General features: G+C 45.3%; 1 protein-coding gene across 1 annotated transcript; it reads left to right on the top strand.

Annotated features, from left to right (window-relative positions):
* Window positions 1–1,220: 1,220 nt before the first annotated feature.
* On the top strand, window positions 1,221–13,129 carry gpank1 (G patch domain and ankyrin repeats 1). Its single transcript, XM_063197658.1, has 6 exons — window positions 1,221–1,402; window positions 3,743–4,200; window positions 4,607–4,700; window positions 5,986–6,235; window positions 6,577–6,796; window positions 11,460–13,129. The coding sequence occupies exons 2-6, from the start codon at window positions 3,754–3,756 to the stop codon at window positions 11,724–11,726; spliced, it is 1,278 nt and encodes a 425-aa protein (XP_063053728.1). The 5' UTR covers window positions 1,221–1,402; window positions 3,743–3,753; the 3' UTR covers window positions 11,727–13,129.
* The last annotated feature ends 853 nt before the right edge of the window (window positions 13,130–13,982 follow it).

Raw genomic sequence — 13,982 nt, 5'->3', positions numbered from 1 at the left:
TGTGCCTGTTGCCGAGGGCGCCTAGCAACCCACTATAGGGCCACGAACGGAAAATCACCGAGTGCACAGGTCAGGCAGAGGAGAGCAGTGGAAGGAGGGGGAGACAGGTAGGCAGCCCACCAGCAACGGGGGATGGGCAACCTGCTAAGAAGTTGTGAGGAGAGGCCTGACTGTTGAGGGCTCAGGGGACCCCGGGCTCACAATTCTTAACATACGGATAGAGTGTACAATGTCTTACATAAGCTCAGAAGTTCCCCTAGTCTTTTCATTCCAGATCTGGTCAGAATCTGCTTAGTCATGTTGATGTTGTGGTCATTCTGCGCCTGTGCTGCACACACACACACACACACACATGTATAATATGCCCATCTTCGTTACACTTCGTGAGCTCGCACACGATCCATCTTGAGAACCAGGTTACTGTATGTCAGGCCTTGATTTATCAAATTTATCACATTAACTTGAGGCTTTGAAATTGATTTATTGAAATTAATCACATTTTAATTGCACAAAAAAGTCTGTCTTGAGAACAGTGAGAATGTTTTTTTAACTCTCTCTATCTATCTATCTATCTATCTATCTATCTATCTATCTATCTATCTATCTATCTATCTATCTATCTATCTATCTATCTATCTATCTATCTATCTATCTCAAGTCAAGTCAAGTAGGTTTTATTGTCAATTTCTTTACATGCACTGGTCATACAAAGAATTTGAAATTACATTTCTTGCTTTCCCATACAGACATAGACTAATTAAGGTAAGGACATAGACAGTATAGACATAGACAGTACTTATACATGGACTTAAGACAGTATGGACATAGACAGTGCTCATACAGACATTTAAAGTGCAAGACTGGACAACAGAAGACTTGTAGAGGACATACATTAAGAGGTATTTGTTGTGTTTTTGTGCTTTTCCTAAAAAAAGTCCTATTATAGCGTTCTGACATGGTAATAGTAGCATTAGCTATCTATCTATCTATCTATCTATCTATCTATCTAAACTACCACTTTTTGAAAAGCGAGATCAATTTCAAATAATTTCAAATTCTTTGTATAAATAATTTCAAATTCTTTGTATGACCAGTGCATGTAAAGAAATTGACAATACAATAAAACCGACTTGACTTGATCAACCGCACTGCACTTCCCCTCCAAATGGTGGCAGTAGTAGGCCTAGAACCCATTGTTGGTAGCAATCCACTACCCCAGAAGAAGACCTCCAGGGCGCACAGACTTTGGCTAACAACAACAAAGCAGTCAATTTGTGAGCTTAGATCGTAATAACACGATGTATGTTGAGATGGTGGTCAGAAACTAGTTGTTTGCTTTAGTGTAGCCTACATTGGAACACTGAACATATCCTGAGGGGAGCATCAGCTTGAGGAATAACGGGTGAGTTGTCCACTCTGTGCTAATGTTTTCGCTGTTTATGGTGAGCCCGGTAGTAGATGGACACTCCCAACTGAGATCGCTCCCGGACGTGCAGTCCCAGGTGTTTCTATCACTCCCGGACGTGTAGTCCCACCCGATTATATTTCACGTATTATTATCATACACTGCCACATACAAGCAATTTAGGGTTAGGGTTAGGGTTAGGTTTAGGGTTAAGGTTAGGGTTAGGGTTAGGGTTAGAAACAAAAAACTAACATAAAAAGACAACTAGCTCCGTTATATGGCGGTGGGACCGATAGTCTGGCTAGTGGGAGCGAGCTGACAGGGGAGCGTCCTGCGTTGGGAGCGTCAATCAGGGAATCGGTGAGCCCTAGCTGTCTTTCGAAAAAGTTAGGCAGGTGACTGCACATACATAAAGTAATATTAACCTAATAAGTAACTTTTGTTGTCCAATGGATGTTATGTTTCGTCCAATCGCACAGCGTTTCCTCACAGTTTTAGCCAAGCAGTTTGATCAGTCTAGCAGCTGCCCTCGTCAGTCAGTCTGGCTTGTCAGGTCTCCTCGTTGTGTTGTGTTGTCAGTCAAAGACCCTGAGATTGATTTTTCGTGGCGTTAACAAACTGATACCCTGAATGCTCTGGGCTACGAGTAGGCTACAGTGTATCACTTTGCAATATTGGTTTAGACTGTTCTATTTGGGGTTAACCAATCCAGATATCACAATATATCTTCGATATCCTCATCATGTGAATGAATGAATGAAACTTTATTGTCATTGTACAGGTACAACGAAATTGGTAAAGTGCAGATGCTCACAGTGCTTAAAAATCAACAAAGAAACCTATAACTTATATATACTGTATAAAAAGAATTAAGATTTTAAAAAGTCAGCTGTGCAAAATTAAGTGTGTAGATTGCTTTTGGATAAAAAACTGTCTTTTAGCCTGTTGGTTTTTGTACCCAGAGCCCTGTAACGCCTGCCTGATGGCAGCAGCTCAAACAGTTTATGTCCAGTATGGTAGGGGTCTCTGATTATTTGCTTGGCTTTCTTCAGACAGCGACAGGAGAACAACTCTAAAGAGGGCAGGGGATGAATGACTGCCAGGCTAAGGGGGCAGAATGATGGTCTTTACATCTGAACATTGCTGGTTTGAATCAGCCATCTACTGCTCTGGGTTGAAATCCATAGTAGAAATTATGTGATGTGGTGGTGGTCTCCTAGCCTGGGCAAAAGCCGACTTTGGGCGGAGTACATAGGATGGTGTCGCCTGGCTAGTGGTCTCCTCCACCTTCATCTGTAGTTGCTTTGAACAAGTCACCTATCCCACAGTACTATACTGACTGCAACCAATACCCTGTCCAATTGGTTTTCGCCTAAGAGCGTCATAACTCATTGGTGTACACAAGGCATTAGATTCCATGATAATTGCTTGCTTGGAATTAGAAGTAACATCACCAGGCTAGGAGAATGCCTGAAAGTACAGGGGAAACGTAAAACTACATTATTAACTCAAGGGGATGTGTGAAAATTAGCTTATTTCTAGTCATGGTGCAGTATCACTTTAAGTCCTTAAAGCTTCTGTGATAAGTTTGTAATATAATTTATTATATGGTTGTGACGTCATCGGTCGAATGCTCCATTCATTTCAACGGGGCTCCCCAACGTTCGCACGTCTGTTATTTTTCGATAACGGACGGGTTGGTCTATAACAGACCGCTGTCAATGGCAACAAGACTTTTCACTGCTAAAGCGACTTTTCAACAAGACTCTAATCAGCTGCTGTGATAGACTACACCTGTTGTCCTGGCTACCTTGCCTAGCGGTGTTCCACAACGGCACTGTTTTGTTTTGCGCAGCAACAATCTTAACATTAAATAGGCCTAAAGAAATGCCCCCGCCATGTGTGAATCATTTAAGTATATCCATATAATTTGTGGAATAGCAGCACTTCAGAGAGAACAAGACCCCTCCGCTCCGCGTCGGGGTCTAAAGATTCTCTCTGTCGTGCTGCTATTCCACGGTAGCGACCTTCTCGCCGAACGTTAACCCTTACGTAATGTCCTGTCCTGTAGGACTTCACTAACAGGGGATTCTGTATCCTAATCAATTTGGGTTTTTATGTCTTTGCATGTCTTTGATTATAAATTCAGTACCTCCTCCGAGATCCTCCCCAATCACCTCAAATGAAGTCCACCATGAGTAGGCCCACGACAACAGTCTTTTTAACCCGTGGAGAAGGGGATGAACAGTTATGGGCAACAGGGGCCAGCCCGGGATGCAATGTTGACATTTCATGGGTAACCTATCAATTTGTTTGCTTTTTTATGTCTCCGCACAGGTTCATGAGCCATGAGCAGGCCCACCACCACCACAGTCTTTTTCACCCGCGGCAAAGAGGATGAACAGCTGTGGACAATACAAGGAGGAGGGGCCCAGAACAGGACCACCACCACTACGACAGCCATCACTGGCGACGAAGCCAGACACTTCTACCAAAACCTTTTTGAGGACAGGAAAGGAGAAGAAGAAGAAGAGGAGGAGGAGGAAGGGGATGATCGTCAACAGACAGAAACTAACTCCGAGGACCCCAGGAAGGCGGCAGGAGCTTCGAGCAGCGGTCGCAAAAGCAAAGGCGTGCGAGGCGAGGAACGGAGGAAAGCTCCGCGAAAGAGGCGAGCTGGTCAACATGGCGGGGGATGCGAGGGAGCTCGGCGGCGCGTATCAGCAACAGCCGCAGCCCATGAAGAGAGCCGAACGTCAAGATCAGCACACCTGCCTCAAGCTCAGAATGCTCAGGTAAGTCTGGTAGAACTAGGGATGTCAGTCACAGTATGGACATTTAAGCCCACGGTTATTATGGCGAAAATCATCACGGTTTTCGGTACTGTCACTTTTTTCGGTACCATCGCTTGTGTTGAACATGTTACAGAAATCTAAACAAAATGTTATCCATGTTATAATCAATATATTTGAAAAGACAGATAAAGCATCATCAAAAGCTTATACATTGATAGTAGACTGGCCTACTACAGTGTGAGAGTGTGATTTGACTAACAATGATTCAACGAATAGTATGTGTTTGATCTTTGTAAATTGAAGACTGCAGTGGTATGTGTGGTTCTAGTTCATTTCCCAACTTGTGTGTGTGTGTAATGTACCTGTACTGTATGTGTGTGCTTGTGTGCTTACTTATCAATCTCAGGTCAGAGAGAGGGAGGGTCATCGTCTCCTCCGTGTGGCCCAGGATGGAGACCTCTCCGCCCTTCGCAAGCTCCTCAACTCCTCATCCCCGCCAGGTAACCTTTTTTTATATATATATATATATATATATATATATATATATATATATATATATATATATATATATATATATATATTTTTAGGGGCTTTTATGCCTTTATTTGATAGGATAGTCGAAGATGGTGACAGGAAGCGAATGGGACAGAGAGACAGGGGAGGATCGGGAAATGACCCCGGCCGGACTCGAACCGGGGTCCCCGTGGGTGGGCATGCAAGCCCAAATGTGGGGGGCTTAGCGCGCTGCGCCACAGCGCCCCACCCAGGTAACCTTTTAATGTCTCTTTTAATCCATTTATACTGGATACTGCGTGTAAGCAGCAATAACCCAGACGCCTGGAGATGCATTCACACAGCATTCTGGCTCATTAGATTTGCGGATTTTTTTTGCTGAATGAAGACATTCTAATGCAACATGAGCTTTTAAATGCAGCTTATTTCATGATTTTATGTGCTTTGGAAGCTGAGATATTTAAGTGTTCATAGGCTGAGGGCACCTTTTCGCAAAAGCGCCTTTTCCACCACCATCAATTTATAAGTATTAATCAGGCCTAGGACAGAAACATGATCCTTGCATAAAAAGGGGGATCCTCTCCATACCTGCCATTTTGAATAACCAGAAAATGGACATAACTGCATGCAATAGCTCGATAACAATATTTAAACAAAATTAAGAAATATAGCCGAGTGTGTTTTTCTTGTCACTAATTTGTCGGTCTGTGTTTGGGCATGCCGTGGCTTTGGTCTTGTCGGGCTTCTTGGGCATTTGTTGATATTCAGCAAGTGAAATGTTTTACTTGTTAGCAATAATTAAGTCATTTTCACGATACGCATATCGCCACTCTTGAAATCGCCATTTTGATACATTTTCGATATATACTGTATTGTGCAGCTCTAATTCTCACCGTCATCATTCCCCTCATCAGTGGACATCAACTTCCACGACGACCTGACCCTAGGCACAACCAGAAGAAGAGATTCTGAAGACCTAAGATATCTATTAGGATGATATTGCTCAAGCATATTGACAATATATTACAATATACTATTCTCACTGTCATCATTCCCCAAACATGTGAGGGGTGGTACTCATTTATGAAACAGACTGTACAATATATTACAATCAGGGCTCTAAATTAACACCAGCCGCTTTGACCCATTGATGAGTGTGCGTTCAGCCAGTAAGATCAACATCTACTTGCCATTTTGGCCGGTGATGAAAAAAGTGAATTTAAAGCCCTGATTACAATATACCATTCTCCCCGTCATCCCCTCCCCCATCAGTGGACATCAACTTCCACGACGACTTCTACTGGACGGCGGTGATGTGTGCCAGCCACGCAGGCCGTGCGGAGGCGGTGGCGTTGCTCCTGGAGCGCGGCGCGTCCTGGGTGGGGGTGGTGGACACGCGGGGGAGGGACGCCCGGCGCCTGGCGGAGCAGGCCGGCCACCAGGACGTGGTGAGGGTGCTGGACGCGCACGGGGCACGCACGGACGACGCGCACAGGCACGGCCAAGGGACACAGCAGGCAAGGTAATGATGAGATGCTGTCCATTTGGAGAAATCAATCATTATTATTTAACTTTTGTCAAGTTGGTTTTATTGTCAATTGTCAGGGACACAGGCAAGGTAATGTTGCCTGGTTAACACCAGACCTAATCACAATATCCATCTATCTGTCTGTCTGTCTCTGTCTGTCTAATCTCCCCTCCTCTCCTAAGTTAGAAATATTAGGCTAACATTACCACATATTTTTCCTCTCTTCTCCTTTCTCCTCTCCTCTCCTCTCCTCTCCTCTCCTCCCCTCTCTCCTCTCCTCTCCTCTCCTCCCCTCTCCCCTCTCCTCTCCTTTCTCCTCTCCTCTCCTCTCTCAGCACACAGGAGGTCCCTCGTTGGTGTTCGGTGTGCGAGTGCCTCCACAGCGACTCCGATGGCCGCCACCAGGCCTCCACGCTGCACCAGTTCAACCGCGGCCGCCTGCACCTGTCGGAGCCCGTGGGCCCCCACTACTGCCTGCCCCCCTCCAGCGCTGGCTACCGCATGATGCTGCGCAGCGGCTGGAACCCCGGATCAGGACTGGGGCCCCAGGGACAGGTGAGGCGGCAAGTGTGTCGTGTGCGCGTGCGCGCGCGTGTGTGTGTGTGTGTGTGTGTGTGTGTGTGTGTGTGTCTGACTGACTGACTGACTGACTGACTGACTGACTGACTGACTGACTGACTGACTGACCGTGTGTGTGTGTGTGCGCGTAAGCGTGCGACAGACAGACGGACAGACAGACAGACAGACAGACAGACAGACAGACAGACAGACAGACAGACAGAGAGACAGAGAGACAGAGAGAGAGAGAGAGAGAGAGACAGAGAGATGGGTAGAATGTATCCAGGCCCAGGGTCCCTATACACAACCACCTAAGCAAGTTCTCTGACGCCCATCTCAAGAAAACGAAAAATCTTGCACGTTTTTCCCCCCACTACTACTCCAGCCACCATATGAGACAAGTAAGGTTAGAGAGTTGGTCTTTCAATCTAGGGGTTGCAGGTTCGAATCCCCCCTGACCTCTCCCTACATCTCCATCCATGGCTGAAGTGCCCTTGAGCAAGGCACCTAACCCCACATTGCTCCAGGGACTGTAACCAATACCCTGAAAAATAATAGTTGTAAGTCGCTTTGAACAAATGAAAGCGTCAGCTAAGTGAAATGTAATGTAATGTAATGTAAAGTAAGGGGCATCGTCTGGCATGCATGCCATTCACATACATGACCACAAGGGGACAGTGTGCTTTTGCAGGTGTTGGTTGTTGACTGAACTAGGCTGGCCTCCTATCCAAACAGGGGTGTGGTTTGTTGGAAGGCTTAGAGTGCGTACTAATATGCGACCTTGCCTCCTCCACTTGCTTCTCGTCATGATGACATCACTGACAACAGCATTATATTTCAATATCTTGCAAAAGCTCAATTGTAAAGTCTTCTTCTCATTTGCAATTGGGATGGTGAATGAAAAACAGTCCCTCAAAAGTTGTTGTGGCTAGGCTGACACCTGGGAAACTTTATCGTTTTCTCCACGGAGGAGGGGCCAGGAGGCGGGACGAGGAGACAAGCACAAGTGGAGGAAGTAAGGTCACATATTGGGATGCACACTTAGTTTCCTAGCCAGTTAGGAACTTGGGAAGGTGCCAATAGGAAATGCCATTGTAAACAACAAAGTAGATAACAGAGTCAGCAACTGTGGTTTTGAGAAATGCACCCCAGCAAAACAGGAAATACATAGCCTGACCTAAACTGACTTTCAACTTGAGATTGCCTTTACTGTAATAAAAAAAACCCCTCTGCCCATGACTAAATCTATTGATTTTCTTCTAATAAGAATTCAGAGCCAATATCACCACTACTATTCCACTCTTTTCTGTTCTGTTCTGTTCTATTCTGTTCCGGTCTGTTCTAAACACCTACACAGTGTCTTTGTGGCAGGCAGTACGACAACTTTGAACTTGGTTTCAGTGTCCACAGTCATTGCACTTTATGGAGCAGCACAAAGTACAGAGTACCATTTTCCTGAAGAGAGAGAGAGACGACAGGGGGCATTGGCACAACATCCAAGCTTGAACCCTTGTAACCCTCCTATCATGCTATAACTAGGTCATCTGACATTTGTGTGGTTAATAAGGTTTAATTTTTAGACTAGAAATGCACTCTGAGAGTGCAGACCTCCACCAATGAAGCAGTTTGTTAGAACACTTGACCTATTTTTACCTCCGCCGAGGAGGTAATGTTTTTGGTCGCGTTGGTTTGTCTTTCTGTCTGTTTGTCTGTTTGTCAGCAGCATAACTCAGAAACTAATCAACAGATTTGGACGAAACATTGTGAGTTTGTTGATGATGGAGGAAGGAACAAGTGATTAAATTCTGGTGGTGATCCGGATCAGGACTTTTTTAAGGATTCTGTCAGAAGGATAACTACAAAACGAAACTGATTTGGACGAAACTTTATGGAGTTGTTAGTAATGACCCAAGGAACAAGTGATTCAATTCTGGTGGTGATCCGGATCACAAACCGGAACCAGGACTTGTCAAAATATTCCTCACCATCTAGACGCCCCCTAGTGACCAGAAATTGAATTGCAGGGACACCACAAAAACAAAGCAGAAAGACTTAAGCCGGCCGCATACTTAACGTGCGTACCTCCCGCCATTTGGCGCGAGAACCATTAAAATGTGGCAGACCATTCATTGTCAAAAGCGCCATTTACAGGCTTTTGCTTGCATTTTCATAAGTGTGCCCTCTGCTGTTCATGAGAGAAACGACAGAATCTGCTGCACTCGCAGCCGTAGTTCTAGAGATGTATAAAAATAGAAAGCCAAATACGACTGCTGTAGGGCTACTGAACATCTGACTTATGACTTATCACAATGAAACATAGATTTTTGTTGTAGCCTACAATACCAGATCATTCCAAGACCATGGGAGAGCATTGCTCTGGCTACAGAATTTATTAATAGATCGCCAAATACAACGCGCTTCTGAACAAAGTAAACAATTGTTTCACTGAACAAAATTTAAGGGGGAAGATAAAATAGCTCTCCAAGACATTATATTATCCTCAAATGATGCAGGGTCCCTTCTGTAGTCTAGTAGCTGTATCTCTTCTATAGGCAACTGCTGGCTATATCTCCTGCTCTGTCTACCTGGTCGCAGCTGGTGGACGCGTGCCAAGTTACAAAAAATGTGGGGTGCACGACCAAAGGTGTAGGTTTGGCTCGAAAAGTGGTGGGGACATTTCAATGGCAAATTGTCCAGATATGCTGTTTTTACATTAGAATTGTGAAAAAGTGGTGTGGCAAGCTAGGTTTATCTCAAAAGTCGTATGGACAAGTCCCCACCATCCCCCCCTAAAATTACGCCCATGTGCACGACCTCGCGCCACGCCAGCTTGCGGACGGGGGTGTGACGTCATTTTGAGCGCATGCCAGGGAGGTATGAGTGAGGTTACCGCCAGTTACGCTAACTGATAGGGGTGGGTAATGGCAAAGGGTTCACGATTCGATGCGCATGACGATACACATGCCACGATGCGATTCTATCACGATGCATTGCGATTCATGTACTACTGTGATGCATTGCGATATTTACTTCAGTAAATGTGTGAAATACAGCTTATTTGTCAGTTGCTGTGTAGCTTTCTTAAGTCAGTTCATTCTATTTAAGCATTCTATCATCTAGGAGAGAGCTTACATCACAACAGAAATATTACCTATTCTCTACTGAACAAAATAACCCGTGGCAAATCGAATTTTATTGTTATCAAATAATCAATTGTCATGAATCCATGCAGTATATTGAGAAAATAAGTATCACGATACCTTGTCATGAATCGATGCATTGTATCGTGAGAGTAAGTATCGCGATGCATCGATATGACGATTATTTTGCACACCCCTACTAACTGAGAATCCGCCTTTAGGGTGTAACATAGTCAAATGTATCAAGCAGCTTCCTTGGCGGAGGTGTGCGCTCTCTGAGTACTTCTAGTTTATTTTAAGTCTTTCTGCATTATTGTTATGAGTTAGAAACTGGGATGTCAAAAAACTGGTTCCGGATCGTGATCCGGATCACCACCAGAATTGAATCACTTTTTCCTTGGGTCATTTTCCAACAACTCCACAAAGTTTCAGCCAAATCCGTTCTTGAGTTTTTGAGTTATCCTGCTGACAGACAAACAGACAGCTAAACCAACGCGACTGAAGACATAACGTAAAAATGGATGGCTTTGGACAGACTGATACACACTTATCTTCTCCACCCCTGAACACACAGACACACACCCATATTCACGTAACACTATTGCATACAGAGATAAACACATCCCCCCCTCCTCTCCCACATGCAGTGCAACCAGAGATTCTTAAAGTATATAGAGATATGCCAATGTAATAGGTTGCTATGGGCACCTAACATGAGCAGGTTCCGGTCTGCCTAAAGGGGCGTGTCATAATACTCCTAGCATTGAATAGAACAGTCCTTAGGTCTGCCTAAAGGGGGATTTCCCCCCCTCCCCCTTGCAATAATAGAACCCGGAAACAATGGGCCAACGGAACCTCTCTCTCTCTACTCTCTCTGGTACATATGTGTTTAGACATACAGAGCCAGCAATTTATGGTGAGATGTGGGTGCCCAAACTGGCATAGCACTGTACGAACATAGACAAACAGACTCTGACAACAACAACAACAAAATAGCTTCTCTCTCTCTCTCTCTCTCTCTCTCTCTCTCTCACACTCTCTCTCTCTTTCTCTCTCACCTCTCTCTGTCTCCTATTTATGTTCTATTCTTAAATGCTCACTTTTCTATTCTGCATAGACAAAAAGACTCGGAAAGCACAACTCTCTCTCTCTCTCTCTCTCTCTCTCTCTCTCTCTCTCTCTCTCTCTCTCTCGCTCGCTCGCTCGCTCTCTCTCTCTCTCTCACACACCTCTCTCTCTCTCTCTCTCTCTCTCTCTCTCTCTCTTTCTCACCTCCTTGTGTTCTATTCTGAAATGCCAACTGTTCTATTCTGTATGGACAAAAATACTCTTATATATGGTTATACTATATACTTATAAATACTAATATAAAAGACATAACACTCTCTTTCTCTTTCAATGTTACGAAAAAACAAGGCGTCACGTCTCCCACCCATATACTTATAAATACTAATATTAAAGGCATAACACACTCTTTCTTTCTCTCTCTCTCTCTCTCTCTCTCTCTCTCCCCCCCCCAGGGCCCCCATCAGCCCGTGCGCACCGTTCTGAAGAGGGACCAGGCCGGGTTGGGCTACGGCCCCTCCCCCCGCGCCCGCGTCACCCACTTCCAGGCCAAGGACCCTCAGGCAGTGCGGCGGACACCTAAGCCCTCCGTCTTTGCCACTGCAGCCAATGAGAGGCGGGAGAGAGGAGCCACACTCAGCGTCCAGGCCCAGAGGAGGAAAGAGGAACGGCAGAAGGGATGGGAGAGAGACTTTAGGTCTTCGTTCAATATCGACCCCTAAACTTACAATATAGAAAAAAGAAAGAAAGCCCATTGGGAAAATCCAACTCCCATTGTCATTGTCATTGTGACACAGCACTCCACAGCACACAAGTGAACACTGCACACTGCACACAACGAAATTGCATGTATGCCTCACCCGTGCAAGGGGGCAGCCCTCCGTGGCGCCCCATGGGGAGCAGTGCTGTGGGACGGTACCATGCTCAGGTTACCTTAGTCATGCTGAATTGAGCCAGGGGAACTACTGTAGCGCTCCGAAGTCATTTTCCACCGAAAGAAAGGGACTCACTCTCAGTGCTCAGGTTCAGAGGAGGGGACCGTCTACTACGCGGCCGACCCGGGTTCGATTCCAGCCTGGGCCCTTTGCCGACGCTTGCCCATATCTCTCTCCCAACTCGCTTCACGTCTACCCTCCACTGTCCTGTCATGAAAAAAACGAATAAAGGCTTGAAAAAATACTCTGGTTCAGAGAAGGAAAGAGGAGACCCCTAACCTGTCTGACTGAATTGGACCAGTGGGACGAATACTACCACTAAGGCAGAGACTTCAGGGCTTAACTGATTTGATCCACTTTAACCAAAGGGCAGAGTATCCACTTATGGCGCACTCAGGCCGACTGAGAACCGTGCTGGTGCCCGTTCCCGCACCTAATAGTGAACCGGCTGTCGTGTTCACGCCACAGATATTAGCGTTCGCAAACCGGAAAGTTGGTTCGCAATGCGAACCGCAAAATACTTGTTTTTTCTCCGTGAACCGTGACGACAGTGTGGCCGTCAGCAGGTTCATCCAGGTAACCTGCTGGTCACGTGCGGGGAAAAGTTCAGAGCCCACTATGAAGTGGGGCGGTTTGCAGATAAACATTCTAGAGCCGGACATAACTCTGTTACGGCACCAACTCTGTTCTGGTCGGCCTGAAAACCACTTGTGAGGAGAGAGAGGGGTGCCACACTGCGTGCTGAAGGCCCAGAGGGGGAAAGAGGAAGAGGCAGAGGGGATGGGAAAGGGACATCAGAGCCTCGTTCAATATCGCCCCCTAACCTGAACTGACTGACTTACTTGGGCCAAAGCAACCAGCGCCCCAAAGTTCAAGAGGCTGAGCGAATTGGACCATGCGAAATACAGTACTGGAAGTTCTGGACACTTGTGTATTGTTAAAAAAAAAAAAGTGTTGCGTTTTTTGTTGAGTTATTTTTTATTAAATAAATGATTTGTACTTTTTTCCTCATTGTCCTGTTTTAGACCAAAGTCTGACTGTAAGCGTCTGGCGATATTGTCTGGAAGGAACAAGTCGTCCTGCACAGTGAGTGATAAAAGGTTGTTGACCTCTGACTGACCTTTGTAAGCTGGAGTGTGGTCAGGATAGAATAAGTGCACAGCGTAGGGGGGGCCTAGCCTGATTATCATTGACTTTCAAATCTCTTGGAGACTTGGTCTGACCAAGAACATAACAATTAACATTTCCCAAACGGCATGGTTGACCCCACCTCCGTTGGTTGTATGCTTGTGAGCTCAGAAATTATATTGTATTGCTCTTGGCCTGACTAGAAGCAACGCTGAAGGTGTTGCGTCACGGCCTGCCTAGAACCCCAGGGCCATATACAGCCCTTGCATCTCAAGCTTCTGGCCCACCACAGGAGGTCTGAACAAAGACTTATGAAGACATAACCGTGCTATCTACAGTATATATATAGGCTAGTATTACCTGCACGTTTGGCCCTTTTGCGGTGAGGAATTTGATCAATTGGCCCTCAGTGACTTTTAATTGAATACCGCTATAGCCTATCCTGCTTGACTCAGTGTACTGAGTGGGTAGCTATATTGTTTGATGGACCACTGACCCCGACCCAAACTGTGGGCCAGTCTATAAGAAAAACATTACATTACATTAGCATTTAGCAGACACCTTTGTTCAAAGCGACTTACAAGAAGCATTTTAAACAAGGACAGGGTAATGCACAGTGTACAGTTGCAGCACTGATAGCATTGTCCTACACAGAGTAAAGAAGAGGACGATGCATTAAAAGTAGCAGAAAGTAAATAAGACCTCAAGGTGCAGTCAAGTCAAGTAGGTTTTATTGTCAATTTCTTTACATGCACTGGTCATACAAAGAATTTGAAATTACATTTCTTGCTTTCCCATACAGACATAGACTAATCTAGGTAAGGACATAGACAGTATAGACATAGACAGTACTTATACATGGACTTAAGACAGTATGGACATAGACAGTGCTCATACAGACATTTAAAGTGCAAG

This window comes from Engraulis encrasicolus, chromosome 1, assembly GCF_034702125.1.
Source record: "Engraulis encrasicolus isolate BLACKSEA-1 chromosome 1, IST_EnEncr_1.0, whole genome shotgun sequence".
In the NCBI taxonomy this organism is placed as follows: Eukaryota; Metazoa; Chordata; class Actinopteri; order Clupeiformes; family Engraulidae; genus Engraulis; species Engraulis encrasicolus.
The sequence above is the reverse complement of the archived record's forward strand: the minus strand, read 5'-3'. Positions and strand labels throughout refer to the sequence as shown.